At 44.8% G+C, this 15,893-nt stretch overlaps 2 protein-coding genes across 2 annotated transcripts; both read right to left on the reverse strand.

Annotated features, from left to right (window-relative positions):
* Window positions 1-1,502: 1,502 nt before the first annotated feature.
* h2ax (H2A.X variant histone) lies at window positions 1,503-2,143 on the reverse strand. Its single transcript, XM_003971139.3, has one exon. It carries the CDS (start codon window positions 2,066-2,068, stop codon window positions 1,640-1,642), a length of 429 nt encoding a protein of 142 aa, XP_003971188.1. The 5' UTR covers window positions 2,069-2,143; the 3' UTR covers window positions 1,503-1,639.
* Window positions 2,144-2,469: 326 nt separating this feature from the next.
* c2cd2l (c2cd2 like) lies at window positions 2,470-15,747 on the reverse strand. The gene is made up of 15 exons (XM_011611552.2): window positions 15,047-15,747; window positions 14,338-14,770; window positions 8,481-8,576; window positions 8,197-8,316; window positions 7,447-7,557; window positions 6,894-7,007; window positions 6,678-6,777; window positions 6,464-6,596; window positions 6,316-6,380; window positions 5,941-6,056; window positions 5,604-5,775; window positions 5,124-5,216; window positions 4,735-4,862; window positions 4,322-4,535; window positions 2,470-3,991 (listed from the first exon to the last, which is right to left on the reverse strand). The coding sequence occupies exons 2-15, from the start codon at window positions 14,701-14,703 to the stop codon at window positions 3,741-3,743; spliced, it is 2,079 nt and encodes a 692-aa protein (XP_011609854.2). The 5' UTR covers window positions 14,704-14,770; window positions 15,047-15,747; the 3' UTR covers window positions 2,470-3,740.
* Between the last annotated feature and the right edge of the window lie 146 nt (window positions 15,748-15,893).

Raw genomic sequence — 15,893 nt, forward strand, 5'->3', positions numbered from 1 at the left:
CAAACATGATAAATTTGTGTTGACAGCTTTGATTTTTTTTTTTAAATAAAATCTCTTGTGTACTATTTCACAAAGCTCACATGTTCTAATCATAAAAAGAGGCAAAAATAATACACCAGTTTCATGAGATGTGAGCATTAACTTATTAATCCTTCCCTGCATCACTTTCACTTAATCGTGGTTTAAGTCCATTTAAGGGTCTACTGTTGGTACAGAAGCTGCACACAAAACTTGAATCAGGTTTATCATAACAAAGTCTTAAAATGTAGTTTTTATGAGGGTGCAAGTCTCAGAATTATAGTGATCACAGCTAGAGAAAAGTAAGGATTTTTTTCCCCCACTCAAAGCTGGAATTTTTAGGCTGGATGTTGGTGTTGGACACGTTGTCAAGGCTCGGGTAATTGGTTCCGGCTGTCCTGGGCTCAGTTCAAACCCAATGTGTCATGCTGCTTTTGCCACTAATAAAACAGCACCAGCAGACAGAAATATCTGCATGTTCTCCTCCCGTAATGGAAAAGGACAGGGTGTGAGTTTAAATTGTCTGTGGAGAAAACACACCCATACCAAAACAACTTGTATTATACTCTTGTGACATTGTGACAGATGTTTTATTTATTTATTTTAATGTGTCAGAGACCTTCATCTGCAACTGGAAACAACGTGATCATTGGGTGAAATGAGTCTTCATTTCAGGGTCCGAGAGGCGCACATGTTCGGCTGCCCTGGTTTTCAGGCACGGGTACACTGCCCTCTACCGGCCAGCTTTGGGAATGACGAGTCTTCTCATTAATTTGACACCGAAAGGGAACCAACTTTTTGTTTGAAAAGTGTGAATGAATGAAAATGTCCGTGGGTGGCTTCGGTTTTCTAATAAAAGAAAAACCAACACATGTTGGGCATCTGGAGGGGTGAACACAAGCCATTTTTTAAGGGACCAGACACGACTGAGGCGGCATTATTTGTTTTCTACGGAATTTTCCTCATGTCCTGGACAGTAAATGCATTGTGTCCGACTTGATGTTCTAGAAGAATGATCTTTTATGCACTCAAAATTGCATCTTTATCCCCCATTTGCACACAAAACGCAAGATTCGTTTCACTTTGCATCTGTAAAGCCCTGAAAGGAATCTACCAAAATAGCTTCTGCATTTGAAGCAACTATGGTGCTTGAGAAGTGCATGTCCTTGTGAGAGGAAACACCTGGAGCTGAGGGCTCAGAGCCGTTGGTGTGTTCATGTAGGCCTCAACCGCAAGGAGTATAAAGCAGGGTTAAAGTGCAAAAGAATTAAATCTAAATACGTTTTGTATGGCTAGAGAGTGTTGGGGCCACAACACTGAGCAGTGAGGTTTCGGGGACCTACTAGTCAGTGTTGCAGCTTAATTTGTGTAAAGTTATAAGGGTTTCCTACTCATTAACAGTGGCGGTTTCAGTGCAACCTGCAATGTTTAATATCGATATGCGTCGCCTAGTTTAACATTTTTCCAAAGAATGAATGCCAGGGTTTACAAAACGACATGTTTAATAAATAAAACGATGCAAAAACCTGAACCCACGACAAAACAGATAAAGTTGCTCTTTCAGGAACACATGGTTGGCCCTTAAAAGGGCCTTTGTGGTGGAATGTTATTAGCCGACACGCTAATACTCCTGAGACTGAGAGGAGGCCTTCTTGCCCGCCTTGCCGGAGCTCGGCGCAGGCTGCCCGGTCTTCTTTGGCAGCAGAACGGCCTGGATGTTGGGCAGAACGCCTCCCTGGGCGATGGTCACGCCGCCGAGCAGCTTGTTCAGCTCCTCGTCGTTGCGCACAGCCAGCTGGAGATGGCGGGGGATGATACGGGTCTTCTTGTTGTCTCTGGCGGCGTTGCCGGCCAACTCCAGGATCTCAGCGGTCAGATACTCCAGGACGGCGGCCAGGTAAACGGGGGCCCCGGCACCGACCCGCTCTGCGTAGTTACCTTTACGGAGGAGACGGTGGACGCGGCCGACGGGGAACTGCAGGCCCGCGCGGGAGCTGCGAGTCTTGGCCTTGGCGCGGGCCTTTCCTCCGGTTTTGCCTCTTCCAGACATTTCGAGCTCTCACGTTCGCCCACTTCACGATTCACTGCAGCTACAGGAAATAGAGAGGAAAGGAACCCCAAGACCTGGATATAAAAGCACCGCAAGTCCCGCCTTACAAGCCGATTGGCTGACGGCCACAGACTGAGCTGCGCTGATTGGCTGGTTTTTTCCTCGCTTGTTGCCATTGGACAACACGCAAAGAAGCGTGCGCGGAGGGCCAATAGACGAGGTTCCCTCCAGCTCGGAGTTTTCCGCGCCTATTCAAAACCAACGTATATAAAGTAGCGCAAAGGAAAGCGTGGTCATTCAGATTATATACATACATGTTTTTATCTATTTGAATTCCTTTCTTCTGCATTTACCATGAAGACACTGTTATTTAACCCTTAAAAAATAAAAAAAATCCAAAGTGATGCTTGAAAAATAATTTATTTTTTTTTGCAATATATTAATCATTTCAATAATAACAGCAATTCTGTAGCTGCATTCCCTGTTCTGTGCTATTACACCACAAAGTAGTCTTGTTCAGTAGGGATTTATCTTTGTATTCTGCTATCCCTTCAAAAAGCTATTGCAAACAAACCTGAAAATGTACTAAAATTGCTTAATTTGGTTGTTTTGAATGTATGCAGCCATTAATAATGATACAGTATAGATTTCTATTTGACAATAAAGTAAAGGTCAAAAGAAAACGTGTATTTGTGGTTTGCCTGCCAATATATAATTTACAGCATTACACTTAAAGCCCTGAGTGTGTCCATTTTAACCGTGTTTGTTGTAAACCTACAGGTTTATCTATAAGGTTGCAGCTGAAGCATTTCTCCATTTGAATACTCACAGTTTGCTGCTTTTTTGCTCAAAATAAATAAAGCTGTCAATGTTACTGATAAATAAGTTGATCGCGCACTTCCTACGAACGCACAGCCCACCTGAGGCGTCTGACACAACACAATATAATCACTCTTGCTGCTTTCATTGCAAAAATGTAAAGATTAAATATGCATTCGATGATTTCATGTAGTTATTAATTTTAGGTGTAAATGAGTGTTGAGTGTTTGAAACTGACAGAAAACGTCACACTGTAAAACCTTTAAACTCGCTGTCCTCTTCAGCTGTCTGAAGATCTATCCTGATGAAGGTATAAAAGCAATGGAAACGCATTCATGATATGCCACGTTACAAATAAAGTATGATAAATATATTATTTAGATACGACATCAAACAACAGCACAGCTAGATTAGGACTGATTTTTTTTTTTTTTTTTAAAAACCAAAGTGTTTAAAAATATTTTGCATGGTAAATCACACCTCATTGTCTCTATTTTACAGCGTAACGCGACTACACTTTGTCATTTTTGGGAGATAATGAAAGTACTTGTTTAATATATATATAAAAAAAAAAAACAACAGTTTTCAACAACCATTAAATAAAAAAAAAGTCAACTGATCGAATTATACTGGCATTTTGATATCTCTGTTTATATTACGCAAGGGTTTTATTATTCACTTGATCTCCTGTTGAAGGTAAAATTAACTCTGTTCTAGAGAAAAAACAATGTTTTAAGGTGCGGTGCCATTCTTGTGTGTTGCGCAGGTGACAGCTGGGGTTTCAGCCGAGCGAGCACAGACGAGTTTGCAGGGTTTAGCTCAGAAAAGCCCCTTTGCTGCCCTCTGGATGGCATCAGTTACCTGGTGCACCTGCTCCTCCGTTCGTCGCGCTGGCTTTGTTTTTTGATTTGCTTGATGTGCGAAATGAGAAGCGCTTGATGAGCCGGCGCGAAAAACTGCCGGATTTCTTGCGGCCGTTGGCGGCGGCGGCAGCAAAGTTATTGCTCATGTTGGAGATGTCCTCGTGGGACTGGCTCAGGCATGACTCTTTCTCTCGGTATCGGCGTCGGAACAGGAGCTTTGACCCGCTCTGTAGAAAGCCCACTGCAAGAAAACCAATGATACCATTACAGTAGAAATTAATAAATCAACAAATTAAAACACCTAAAAATTGCTACAGTTAGACATTAAGCTTAGAGATTTACACAATGATTTACAGTTCAAATTAGACTTGTGGACGAGACTCAGTACAACATGTAGCACACTCGCCTCTAGGGGGCAGTAGCTGCGCTTTCCTATAAAAGTGGAATACATCAAGTTTTGTATTGTTGAGAAAAATACTAAATACAGCAAATACAATGTTTCCTCACGTTTTGATCAAAAATAAATATTTTCAATGTCTGTTTTGTTGAACATGGAGAGACGCTCCGTTACCTTTATGGTCTTTGAGGCTGCGAGTTTCCAAGGCACCCGTAGATCCAGTATCTGATTCCACATCATCCACAGACGGTCGCTCTGAGACGTCCGAGGGTGTCGTCTCCTCCTGCTCCTGGTGGCGTCCAATGCCGTAATGGTTGCCATGCACGGCGGCGTCCATGGCTGCAGCGTAGCCGCTCGATAAAGTGCAGTTATCCTCTGAGACGGGAACCTGATGAGTGTTATATTAAAAAGTAGCCATGTCAACTATTCCTCCTTAAAAGCTGCACATTCCAGCGCTGGCTCCAATAATACAAGGAAAGAAGTCAAACTATTTTAAATATAAACATCTAATCATCATGACTTCCTAATCCCACCTCAACACTGACCCACAGCATTACACGGCTTAAGTGTGTGTGTAGCTGTTTGACCTTTGACACGCCTGAGATGATGAGAGTGCTCCGCTTCGTTGGCGTCTTTCGGGCCACTCTGGACTCTGTCAGCTGCCGAATGGCCGTCTCTGCCACAGGATCCAGCCCATTAGACAGGCGGCTGCTCCCTGAGTGACAAAAACAAATATATATTCCTACTATAGAAATGGATCACAACAGAAAACAGCCTTACAGCCATGTCGATGTGAATGTGCAAAGGTTATCAGTCGTTTTTACAGTGTTCAGCGGCAGGTTTCTGAACGCCTCTACATGCACGCAGAGATCATGATCAAGTGCTTTCCTCCTCTATCATGTTACACCACAGCTTGTTGCTTATTCTACTTTGCATCTGTTATGTAAAACGCGTCCTCTCAGCCTCAGGGACTCACTGCTGGAGTTGGGGCTGCCGCTGACATCTGACAGCACGACGGGCTTCTTCTCAGTCACTTCCACTCTGGACGGCGAGCACAGAGGAGATTCACCTGCGGCAAAATATTCTGTCACTGTCTCCTCTAAAATCTGCAGGAATCGGATCTCTCTCTCTCTCTCTCTCTCGCCCCACCAGTACTCAACACACCATTAGGTTATTACCATTTTTGCAAGGCTTCATTGCCATTAAGTGTGTCTATATATACTCAGGTGCTCATGAGTATCCAGGAAGTTCACATTCTACAGAATGATGGCTGATAAGCAGTACCAACGATACATTATCCACAGACAGTATTTACATTTCAATTTTAAAAAATACTTTGTGTTTATGTTGCCACTAATGATCTACCCTGCACAGGCTGCGACTGATGAAGTGCTGCCCTTCCTTATCTGAACGATGTAATTATCACGCATTAAAATTCCTTCAAGCTGTTTAGCACCTGGACTTCGCTCCAGTTTGAGCCGAGACTGGACAGTCGTGACGGTGGTGACGATGGTTCCGTCCGGCATGATGGTTCGGTCCACATCCACCTTCTTGGTGGGGGTAATAGAGGAGCGGATTGGCAAAGAGTTATGGGTGCTGCGAGGCTCCTCTGCTTCCAAATACAGCAACTGGAGGAGGCGGAAGAAAGGAGAACAAATGGAATTTCCTGCAGTTCAAAATATACTAAGGAAACTGCTAGAAGGAGATATATAAATATATATAAATCATCTTTCTCTCTCTCTCGAAGGTAAACAAATGCTATGTTAGCTAAAAACAATGATCTTAGGACTCACCTCAGCTGTGATGGTAGCATTTGGTGCCAAGCCATGTCCTGGGCTTATTGACAGTTTATGCTGTCCAACTTTACACCTGGGCTGCAGGGATATGGAGGCGTGGCCAGGCAGGAATTCTATCCAGATTCAAAAACGAAAATGAAGGCTTCATGTGTTTATATACACCAGATTAAATCTGTGCTAAGTGTTGCTCGGAAGCCCCACAATGGGGCTTGTTGGGACAAGCCACGTCCCAAAAATGCTAACAAAGAGCAACCAGGCTGCCAACAGCGCAATTTAGGTAGTGATGACTTAAATGAAACAGCCCAAAAAAATCACACTGATCAAGTTTTAGAACTCCAGCTGGTGGTAAATCACCCTCCAGAAATGCCTCACCTTCTCCTTTGGCGTTCCGCTCCAAGAGTCTCACTCTCAGCTCTTTGGTTTCTTGGCCCACTTCCCTTCAATGCACACAGAGAACTGTATTAGCCAGGAAATATATTCCCTTTTTTGAAGCTGATCGCAGCCTTTCAGCACGACTTACAGACTGATATCGTCATTCCATTCTAATGGCGTGCTGCTATCGCTGGGCACAGGAAGGAAGCGGGTCATCCTCTCTGTGGAGGGTTGGTCCGAGCTCAGGGCGCAGCACACCTCCCCCGGTCTGGACCACTGACCTGCAAAGCACAGCGCGAGGCGTCAGCTATCAGCAGGAAACCGGACAGCAATGATCCACGGCTGTGGAAAAACCACCTGACCTTTACACAAAGTCGCCCTGAGCTGCCGGAGGAGTAGTCGTCTCGTCAACGCAGTCTGCGGTGTGGACTTCAATCCTACCGACAGATGATCGACGGAGGCCTGGCGGCACGGAGGAAAAAATAGATTTCGTCATCATGAATCATACAACAACCAGTTGGGTCATGCATTTGTTGCAGAAAGCGCAGGGGTGGCAAAATGTACTGAACACTCCTCACCGAAGGACTAGATGCACAAGCCCTGAGACTGAGGACCATGGCCGGCTGAGTGCTGAACACCGTGTCCTCTATGAGACCTTTAACTACATCCAGGTCTGCTGCACCCCCATGACCCTGAGGAGAAACATGTGTCACAAAGGTGCTTTTGACAAATATTTACGAGTAATGTAAGAATACACCCCCCTATTCATAAGCAGCTAGAAATACTGGTTTGATTTATGCAATTATTCCTGCTTCAAAATGACTGCACCTTCTGGGGATTTAATCATTTCATCCATTATGGAACATTTACACTTGGAGATTCTTGTTTTTCCGTCTCAGTTGTTTCCTCTCTAATGTCCTCAGCTTAGTATTGGATTTTTTTTCCCGTTTATTCGTCGACCTCGCTTCCATTTAGAGACAATAGGAAATGAACAACATTCAAATTTATGCAACACTATTCAAGAGCGGTGGTTCATTCATTAGTCACACCAGGATTAACGTGGGGGGGCGGGGGGGGTGACTCACGCACAAGCAAACACTCAAACGATGCATCGATTTTAGAGGCTCCCACCTGTCTCTGTAGCTTGCACGGAGACACGGTCAGACTGAAGCATGGCTGCTTGCAGAGGGTCCAGGACACCAGCAGCCCTTCATCCCCCACCTCCTCCAGACACAGCACCACCTAATGGAGCCAGACAGCACGTTAACTTGCATGGAACGACGAATAATTTCAAGAGGAACATAAGCCAAATTTACAAAAAAAAAACCTCCTCATGTGGTAGAAGGACATTTGTTTGTTGTAAATTTGACAGATCACGCTAACGATCATTCAGCACAGCAGGAAGTCTGTCACAAGACAAGACAGCATTACCACATTCTTAACTGATATTAATCACTTTTGGGTCCGTTACATAAATTAAATCTGCTGCAATATTTTCAGGAGTCCTCCTCAACTGCCTTATGTTAAACCGACTGTTGGAAATTACAAATAATAGTGACCAAATAAGTAAGTATTGGGCTTTAACTGCAGTATTTGATGTGTGGCCTCTCTGAAAAGGAGTTTTAAGTGCGGCATTGCCTGAAGGATTTGATCCAAGTAGATAAAACTAATCAACTTGGTACTTAAATTAATAGTAAATACAAACATTTATTTGTTTTTCAGATGGACAATATCTGCTTTTTGCCATTAAAAGACAGCAATAAAGCCCCGTACCTACTTAAAATTTAATCTAACAATATATTTGAATATAATAAGTTCTCAGACTCTTGTTTGTTTTGTGGCCACCCACAAAAATGCAAAAGTCCAGGTGTGCTTTTGTACCTTTGTCACCATTGGCGCAATAGTGATCTGGTAGGTGTCCATGGAAACAGCAGCGGGTGACTGCTGGGTGACTGTGACGGGGAACGTCACCATGTCCACACAACATTTACAGTGTAGAACCTGGACGAGAACACCGCAGAAAACATTTTCCAGTTATGATGATGAGGACGATGACGAAGATGATGTGCACTCAGTAAAATGTAGCGGGTGTCTGGCCAAAGACACGTGCTTCAGAGGAGGATCTCGTCATGCTATCCTGAACATGGACCACACAGGTTACCTACCACGCGCTGTGCCGAGTGGTCAGTGCAGGTCACACTTTCTATTGCAGAGGAAGCGGTTAACGGGAGCCCACTGTCAAAAGTGATCTGGATAGAGCTCTGCAAGAGACAGCGAACAAATGCCTTTTAATATTACAGAAGAAGAAGAGGAAAGGCATTTATAGCCAGTCAGGGCTTCACTTTATTCATCTTTAATCAGTGTGTAATGTATCAAATGTCACAGAGCTTTCAAGATCCATGCGCAGCGATTGGACAAACCTCACACGTGGTGTTGACCTCGTGGGTCACATGCTCATCATGACTGCACCACAGTTGTATCTAATCCCAGGAATTAACAGACAAACCAGCACCAATTACACATTTTGTTCCACCCAAACTCCAACTTCATTTTCTTCCCCAAAATAGATTTTTAGTGTCGACTGTATTAAACCAGCCACAGTTTTAATGAAAGAAATCTGTCAGGAGTTTTTTTTTTTAAATTACAACAGTGCATGAATTCGCCTGGAAATGCACATTTAACTAGATCCAGTTTGCGATATAAGATACAGCATTACTTTAATTCTGTGCATGTGACAGGTTTATTTGTACTAGTAAACAATTGAGCAAATGGTCCTGATCATCCATCGTATGATCACTTCAGCATGTGAATACTGTGGCGTTTTCTCTTGCTGATGTCATAGGCTCACAATTGAAATATGCAGGAAACACGATTACTGTGCATCCAAACAGTCAGAAGAACACTGCCAAAAGCTACTGGCAATAACAGATGTTTGACCAAAGGGTGGAAAGAGGAAAGTCAAGTTTACAGAAGTGGCGTAATTACTCTCTCAATCAGGATGTTCCAAGCGCGGTGCGTGTGTGTCTATATGATCAGGCTGCATCAGCCAGTGCTATAGCAGTGCAGCTTTTATTCTGGGAGTGTCAGACTGGGAAAACACCCCTAACCATTGTGCATTCATCACATCGGTGACCTGCGATCAAATGTCAGTGTGCCAAAAGCTGTGTTTCAATGGACAGCTTTAACTGGATTAACAGGTGTAAAGTAGAGGAAACAAATCCCCCACAGTCAAGGCGTGTGTTTCTGTAGGTCCAAGTCCAGCGTCAAGAGTCATAAGAGTGTGTGTGCGTGTGTGTGTGTGTGTGAGAGGGAGAGAGAGAGAGAGCGAGAGAGAGAGAGAAAAGGGCAGAAAGCCAAGTGCAATGATGCAAGCTTATGTAGTTTTAGGTGGAACGACACTGCAGTCACATGACTCCAGCGTGCCACTGGCTCTGCTTCCTACGGATGGATGGATGGAGCTTCAAAAACTGCTCAGTCACTCAACCGTTTGTTGCATCCAGAGTGCAGAGGGGGGGTGGGGAAAGACTGTTTCATATTGAGGGGAAAATGAACTCATTACATATGGGTTAAATCTTGTGCTAAATACTCAGAAATGTCAGACGCTTTGGACTATCTAACAAAATCAGTGCCTTTATTGAAACTGAGGCAGAGTGAGACTGAAACGGAAAGTGAGGTTTAAGCAGCCCTGTAACGCACAAAACAGTACAATAAGGTCTCCTGAATTATCTACATTTCATTTGATGTAGCCTCAAAAATGGAGATATAACATGATGTTGCTCACACGCTCCAGTGTTACAGTATAAAAAGGTGCACTGACAGCAGCCATTAGTCTTGCTTCATATCAAACATAAACATGATATGAAATCAAACATAAAACAATGACTGTCAACTTGACAATATGCATCAATCCAAATCTTTTCTGCCTTGAAGAGGCTGGGTCAACAGACTGTCTTTGTTATTTCTTCCTTGGGATAATTTCCTTTTATAACCCCCCCCCCTCACGTTGAATGCAGCCATCTGGTGCTCTGCGCTGGTGTGTTATCCTCTGTGCAGAGGCAACACAGCTCATTTGGTCGCAAAGTGGGCAAAGCCAGGAGGAAAATCACAGGTTCGTCCTTGTGAACCACTGCTGTCAAACCGTGTTTGTGTGTGTGGAGGGTAATTCTGGAGAGGGACGCTTCCTGAGGACCTCGGCGGTGTCACTTCAGGTTTGTCAGCGTCACCCCCTTTGGGTCCGGCTGGACCGATGCCTCTGAGAAGCTTGTGGGTCAACCAGAAATACGCCGCCAACCACCACCGCTACCCCGTGGCTCTTGTTGACCCTTTGCTGCCTTTTCCTTTTAGTATCGAGTAAATGATATTCAGACCATAAGATGTGTCGCAGCTAATGCTTTTGGCTCATTTCTGGGCCATTTATACTGACAAAATGTTAGGGTAAACTAAATGTTTAACAACCCAATGTCTTCACTTTCTAATTTGTGGACGAAGCATTACGATAATTCTGACCCGTGTCTTCATTTTACTGAGGTGGGAGACCCGGGCGCACCTCCTAGGTTCACCTGCAAGATTGTGGATTTTAATTAACTGTCAGCAAATTTGAAATTCATTGTCTGTAGTGTGAAAGGTTAGTTTCCTGTTCAGTCATTGCAAAACAAGCTCCAAGTGCTTCAGCCTGCTGTTGCAAAGTGGAACTCTACTCGAGCATAATAATAGCATTAATCATCTACCAGCAGTTCAGCCACAGAGGGGGAAAAGTGAACTGTGGCCTAAAGATAATCACCAGCCTCTTGATAATTGCACATCTTGAAAGGACATTGAGCTTCATTTCCTGCAGATGCACACTTGTGCACGAGGACTCGGTGTTGTGTGTCAGCTGCAGATGCACCAGCAGCCTGATGGTGATACCGTGGTCTGCAGTTCTGTTGGGGAGTCCAGTGCTCGAAGCTCCCTCCACGCAGAGAAGAAGAAGAGCTCCATAATAATTCTGCAGCCTTATAGCCGGTAATATTTCAGCAAACATTTGTACAAACAACTGGGTCACCAAACATCACAGAACCACTGCCCGAAGGTGCAGGTGGTGCTTTGAATGCTGTCAGACAGATTCATGGTTTTAATTCCTCGGCTCACATTTCAGTGGAATTGTGCAAACTCTAGCATGTATGTCCTCACAAGCTTGTCCTCGTTTATGCAGTGTGTGTGTGTGTGTGTGTGTATATTGTGTCTTGACCAACAACTAAAACACTATCTATTGAGTTGCCCTGAAGCCTGGGCATAAATCCAGGGATTAAAAAGTTACAGGAAGAGTGAGAAAAGGGGTCTCATTTGCAACCCGATAAATCGTTGTCATTACACTTGGTTTCAACTCGCCCGTCTGTAAATCTAAAGAACCCTGCAGCTGCAGCCGGGCTGTGTTTTTCACCCTGCAGATCGTCTCCTCTCCTCAAACTGTCAGAGGAGAAATCCTGAGTCTCCCCAAGTCCCAGATTAAAACACAAATCTCTCGAGAGCGTGCCTTTGGATTAGAAACTGAACAGGCCACTGTCTCTGATACCTTATCTCTAAAAATGATGCTCTAGCATGTGCCATTACGCAACAGCTTCCACTTGGCTCCTGAAGCATTTCAGCCACGTCATGTTGTTGTGAGGAGTGGACTAAAGGGTCAGAGTCAGGTCTCCCCTCAGGGTCTCCCTCTGCGCAGCATTCCGATGACACTCAACATCATTTAGACGACGCTAGCTGCAAGCAACAGCAGTTTACAAGCTCCTGCATGAGTATTGGAGGGCTATAGTCTGTTGTAGTAATGAGTGTATTAAAACTATAAATAACATCGAGTCCCAGTTTCGTATTAACCTTTTGTAGTAAAGTCTTGAGTGGAAGCTTCCCTCCATCACTAGTTAAAAATATTTAATCAAATCCTAAATGAATCCTACAATGAGCAACCCTTTAGGAACATTGCCTTTTTTCATGTTCTCTCAAGTACATTACAACAGAATTACTTGAGGACCCATCTGCATCAATCTTAATGCTGTAAAGGATTTGTGTTAATCTCTACACACAGACACTGAGGCCGTCGTTATCATGAAATGATCTTATAGTTTGCCTGATTTCGAAGCACAGCTGATTTTAAGAGGCCACGGCAACCATGCTGCCGGTTGGCAGATATTGAGCAACAGAGAGGCAAAGGAATGTGACGTGACTTGCTTGGGGCCATTGAATTCTTGCCACTAGCCCCCGCGGCAGGTTTTTCCTGTCAGTTAGGGGAGGAGCTAAAAGTCAATACAATCAAAGGAAAACGCAATCAGAGTTGCCTTTAGGGGGGAAAAGCCCCAGTTGAAGAAAATGTTGCAGAAAATGTCTCCTTTTCTTGGAACTCTTGAGCGTATCTTCATTAACAGTTGTTTGGGTTTATTTTCCCTTCCCCGGCTGCAATTGCATGAACAGATTGTTCTGCACTCTAACACACCGGCTAGCAGATATTCCACCGTAAGCTTTGGCTCGCACTCTCAGATCAACACCACATGGACGCGCAGACACAAGCAGCTCATCTCTGCCTCCTCCTCCTCCTCCTCCTCCTCCTCCTCCTCCTCATATGCAGTCTGGAGAATCGTCCTCTTAGCATCATCTATTTTTAAAGATTTTCACATAAGCTAAAAGGTCACACTGTCGCCACGGGTTAAGCACACAAAAAAAAAGCCATTCGCTGATGCGATCCACTTTCTCATGTTCAACTGCTGCCAACGGGGGATTGTTTGCATTGTTTGCATGACAAATGTTGTCTAGAAACTGCTCTTCAGCCGAGGTTCGCCCTTATGCTGCGACGTTTCTTGGTAACTGAAGGTCACCGTGGTTTAACTGCTGCAATTACGCTACTGTAAGATAACTAAGCTGTCACACTCTAATATACAATGCAGCACATGCCACCGACCGGAGGCTCAGAGGAACGCTCCGACCTCTTTGTACCGGCGGGCGAATTATATGATAAGACTAATTCTTGGACTACAAAAGATTGAAGTTGCTGAGCTTGACACTGCAAACTGATACGGTTGGAGCAGTACTGAAGAGAAAAGACTTTTAAAAAAGCAATGAAGCCCTCACAGCGTCTCAAATCCAAGATTTTAACAAGAGGAGCAGTAGTAAATATATTCAAAGCATCGTGAATCAGCACTCAAATGCTACAGACGCTCAAGCGATGTTCTGACATTTCGGGAGGAACCTGATGAATTATTCAATGATAGGTCCGTTAGATCCACTTGGCTCTGGCTTTATTGTTCTTCTTCATTTTCAGCCGAGTTAAGAGAGATGAAAACACAGAGTCTGGCTCTCTTCAAATCTATCTGCCACAAAGTGATCAGCGTCCATCTGTCACACTATAATGATTATTTAGAAAAATTTCCAACAAGCCTAAGTTTGTTGCCATAAAGACCCGTCTCAGTCATCCAAGGTGACGGCTCCGATCGATCTGACCCCTTTAAACTCTCCACCAACTCCTCTGGCCTCTGCTGCATGCACACGTGGGTCCTCAGAGGTGGGAGGGGGCTCGCTCTCTTGGTCCAGCGCTCAAAGGAAGCATCTGACTGTGTGGTATGCTTTGATTCGCACAGATCTGAGGACCCGTCACAAATGAGATAGTCCTTCAGGGCGGCTTTAGGATATATGAAGGGACATTCAGCGTTGAAGCAGTTTCAAATGTTTTTGGTTTTGGCTTACAAGGTGAGACAAGCGCTCGCTGGGATGGACTCATCAATATCCTCCCGCCAAGGCCAAGGTAGTGGGATATTTTTATGAGGTGTGGGTGTTGGTACTGTGGTTAGGCTGACTGATCCTCAGTGCAGCGTACACAAAGCGCTGCCTCCCCGTGCTCTTACCGATTAGACACTCCACCTCCCACACCTCCATCTCCCCTGCCCACACACAACCACAGCTCATGGACACAGCACAAGCACAGGCCCTCATGCATCTGCGTGCAGAGGTAGCTACAGGCGCGCACGCTGCCAGCTTTGATAGTTATGTTAAATAACTCACCCCATGCCGGCATGCTTGCTCATTCAGAGCTTTGACCCAGGTTCTCTGGCACTGCTCCCTGACGGACTTGTAGGAGAACAGGGAGGTCAGCAGGCCTTTAACCCCGGCCTCAGATGGAGGTCGTCGACCACACCATAAGCACAGCTTCTGCAGGAAACTCCCCACGGTTCCGGCCAGGCTCCGCTTCGGGACAGTGACGGAGAGCTGTGGCCAGGGTGAGTCTCCACCCACTTGTTTGGTTCTGCTCCTGGATCCCTGCAGATGCAGCAGGGTCATACAATACTGGCAAAGCCATCCCAGTACGATGAGTAAAGAGACAAGGAAGAGAGACACCAGACACAGCCAGCCCAACTCCTGGAGCTCCATTATCACTGGCTCCTGGGGATTCTCATATCACCAGGTCCAGGACGGTCAGCAAACGCAGATCAGTAACCTGTGAAGGGTCAGTTGTCTTAATAAACGGCGCAATTACAAGTTATAACAGTAATGCAGAGCGCATGCACTGAGTACAAGTGGACTAAAACCCTCATCAACGTAGACTGTGTAGACACGTCAAATACAGTGCACATCAGCAGACACAACCTTATCGGCAGACACAACCTTATGTCGATAAATGCGAACGCATCATGCATTATCATAAAAAGGTCCAATACAGCGCAGCTAAAAGGATCAAACTCCAACAACCAAGCGTAGTTTTACGCTTACATACCATTCAACTAAAGATGCGGGCTGCAGGTGATCGAATGCAGGGCATCGGAAGCATGGGGGGCTCCGGGGCGGTATGCACCAACAGCAAACCCGCGGCTTTCATTTCCAGGTGGTGAGCGGTAAGTCGACCACTGTCGGTCCGGGTGGCGGCCCAGTGGCCGCTCGATCTCAGTCTGCGCGCTTCACTCGGCCACGGGACCAGAATATCGGCTCTCCGGACCCTCCTGCTTCTGTAAACCGAAGCTCGACACAGTGCCAATTCCGACAACGCAGCGGACCCAGCAGAGCAACACAGGCGGCGCTGTTGAGCACAGCGGCAGCGGAAACGACAAAGTGAAACTGAAGCCCTTCAGAATAAGAGTTTGATCAGAAAGGATATGAAAAAAGACGCGCCACTGTGCTCTGTAATAACGAAACTACAGTCAGAAAAAAGTCATATCTTGTTTTCATGTGTGATACTGGTCAACAAATGTAAAACGGATGTGAAAAGGATTAGAAAAACAATATTATCAGACCACGATCAGTTTATTAAATTCAAGTCAGAATTATGAACTAACAAGCTATTTTCATTGTTCTCTGTTTAAGCAGCCCCGATCATCTTCTGATGTATAATAAAATATTTGCTTTTCGTTAGTTTTGTTCAGTTTGTATACTTAAACCCTTATTTGTTGCAAAATGATTTTTTAAGCAGAGACACCAACAAAACAATACACGATACATCTAACACAGTCATTTCCCCTAAGTTGTTGATTCCTTTATCGAATTAATTTTTTTTTTTTTTTTTGGGGGGGGGGGGGGGTGTCTGTGAAGTGCTTACGAAATTTGCTCTTTACTTTTTATGTCATCTA

The sequence above is a fragment of the Takifugu rubripes genome, chromosome 15, assembly GCF_901000725.2.
Source record: "Takifugu rubripes chromosome 15, fTakRub1.2, whole genome shotgun sequence".
In the NCBI taxonomy this organism is placed as follows: Eukaryota; Metazoa; Chordata; class Actinopteri; order Tetraodontiformes; family Tetraodontidae; genus Takifugu; species Takifugu rubripes.

Bases quoted from the DNA above. Each gene is read 5' to 3' on its own strand.
- h2ax (XM_003971139.3), bottom strand. From the start codon at position 2,068: ATGTCTGGAAGAGGCAAAACCGGAGGAAAGGCCCGCGCCAAGGCCAAG.
- c2cd2l (XM_011611552.2), bottom strand. From the start codon at position 14,703: ATGGAGCTCCAGGAGTTGGGCTGGCTGTGTCTGGTGTCTCTCTTCCTT. The intron at 8,317-8,480 runs GTAGGTAACCTG...GTTCTCGTCCAG, and splicing joins ACCACTCGGCACAGCGCGTG to GTTCTACACTGTAAATGTTG. The intron at 4,536-4,734 runs GTCAAACAGCTA...AACACTCATCAG, and splicing joins TCATCTCAGGCGTGTCAAAG to GTTCCCGTCTCAGAGGATAA.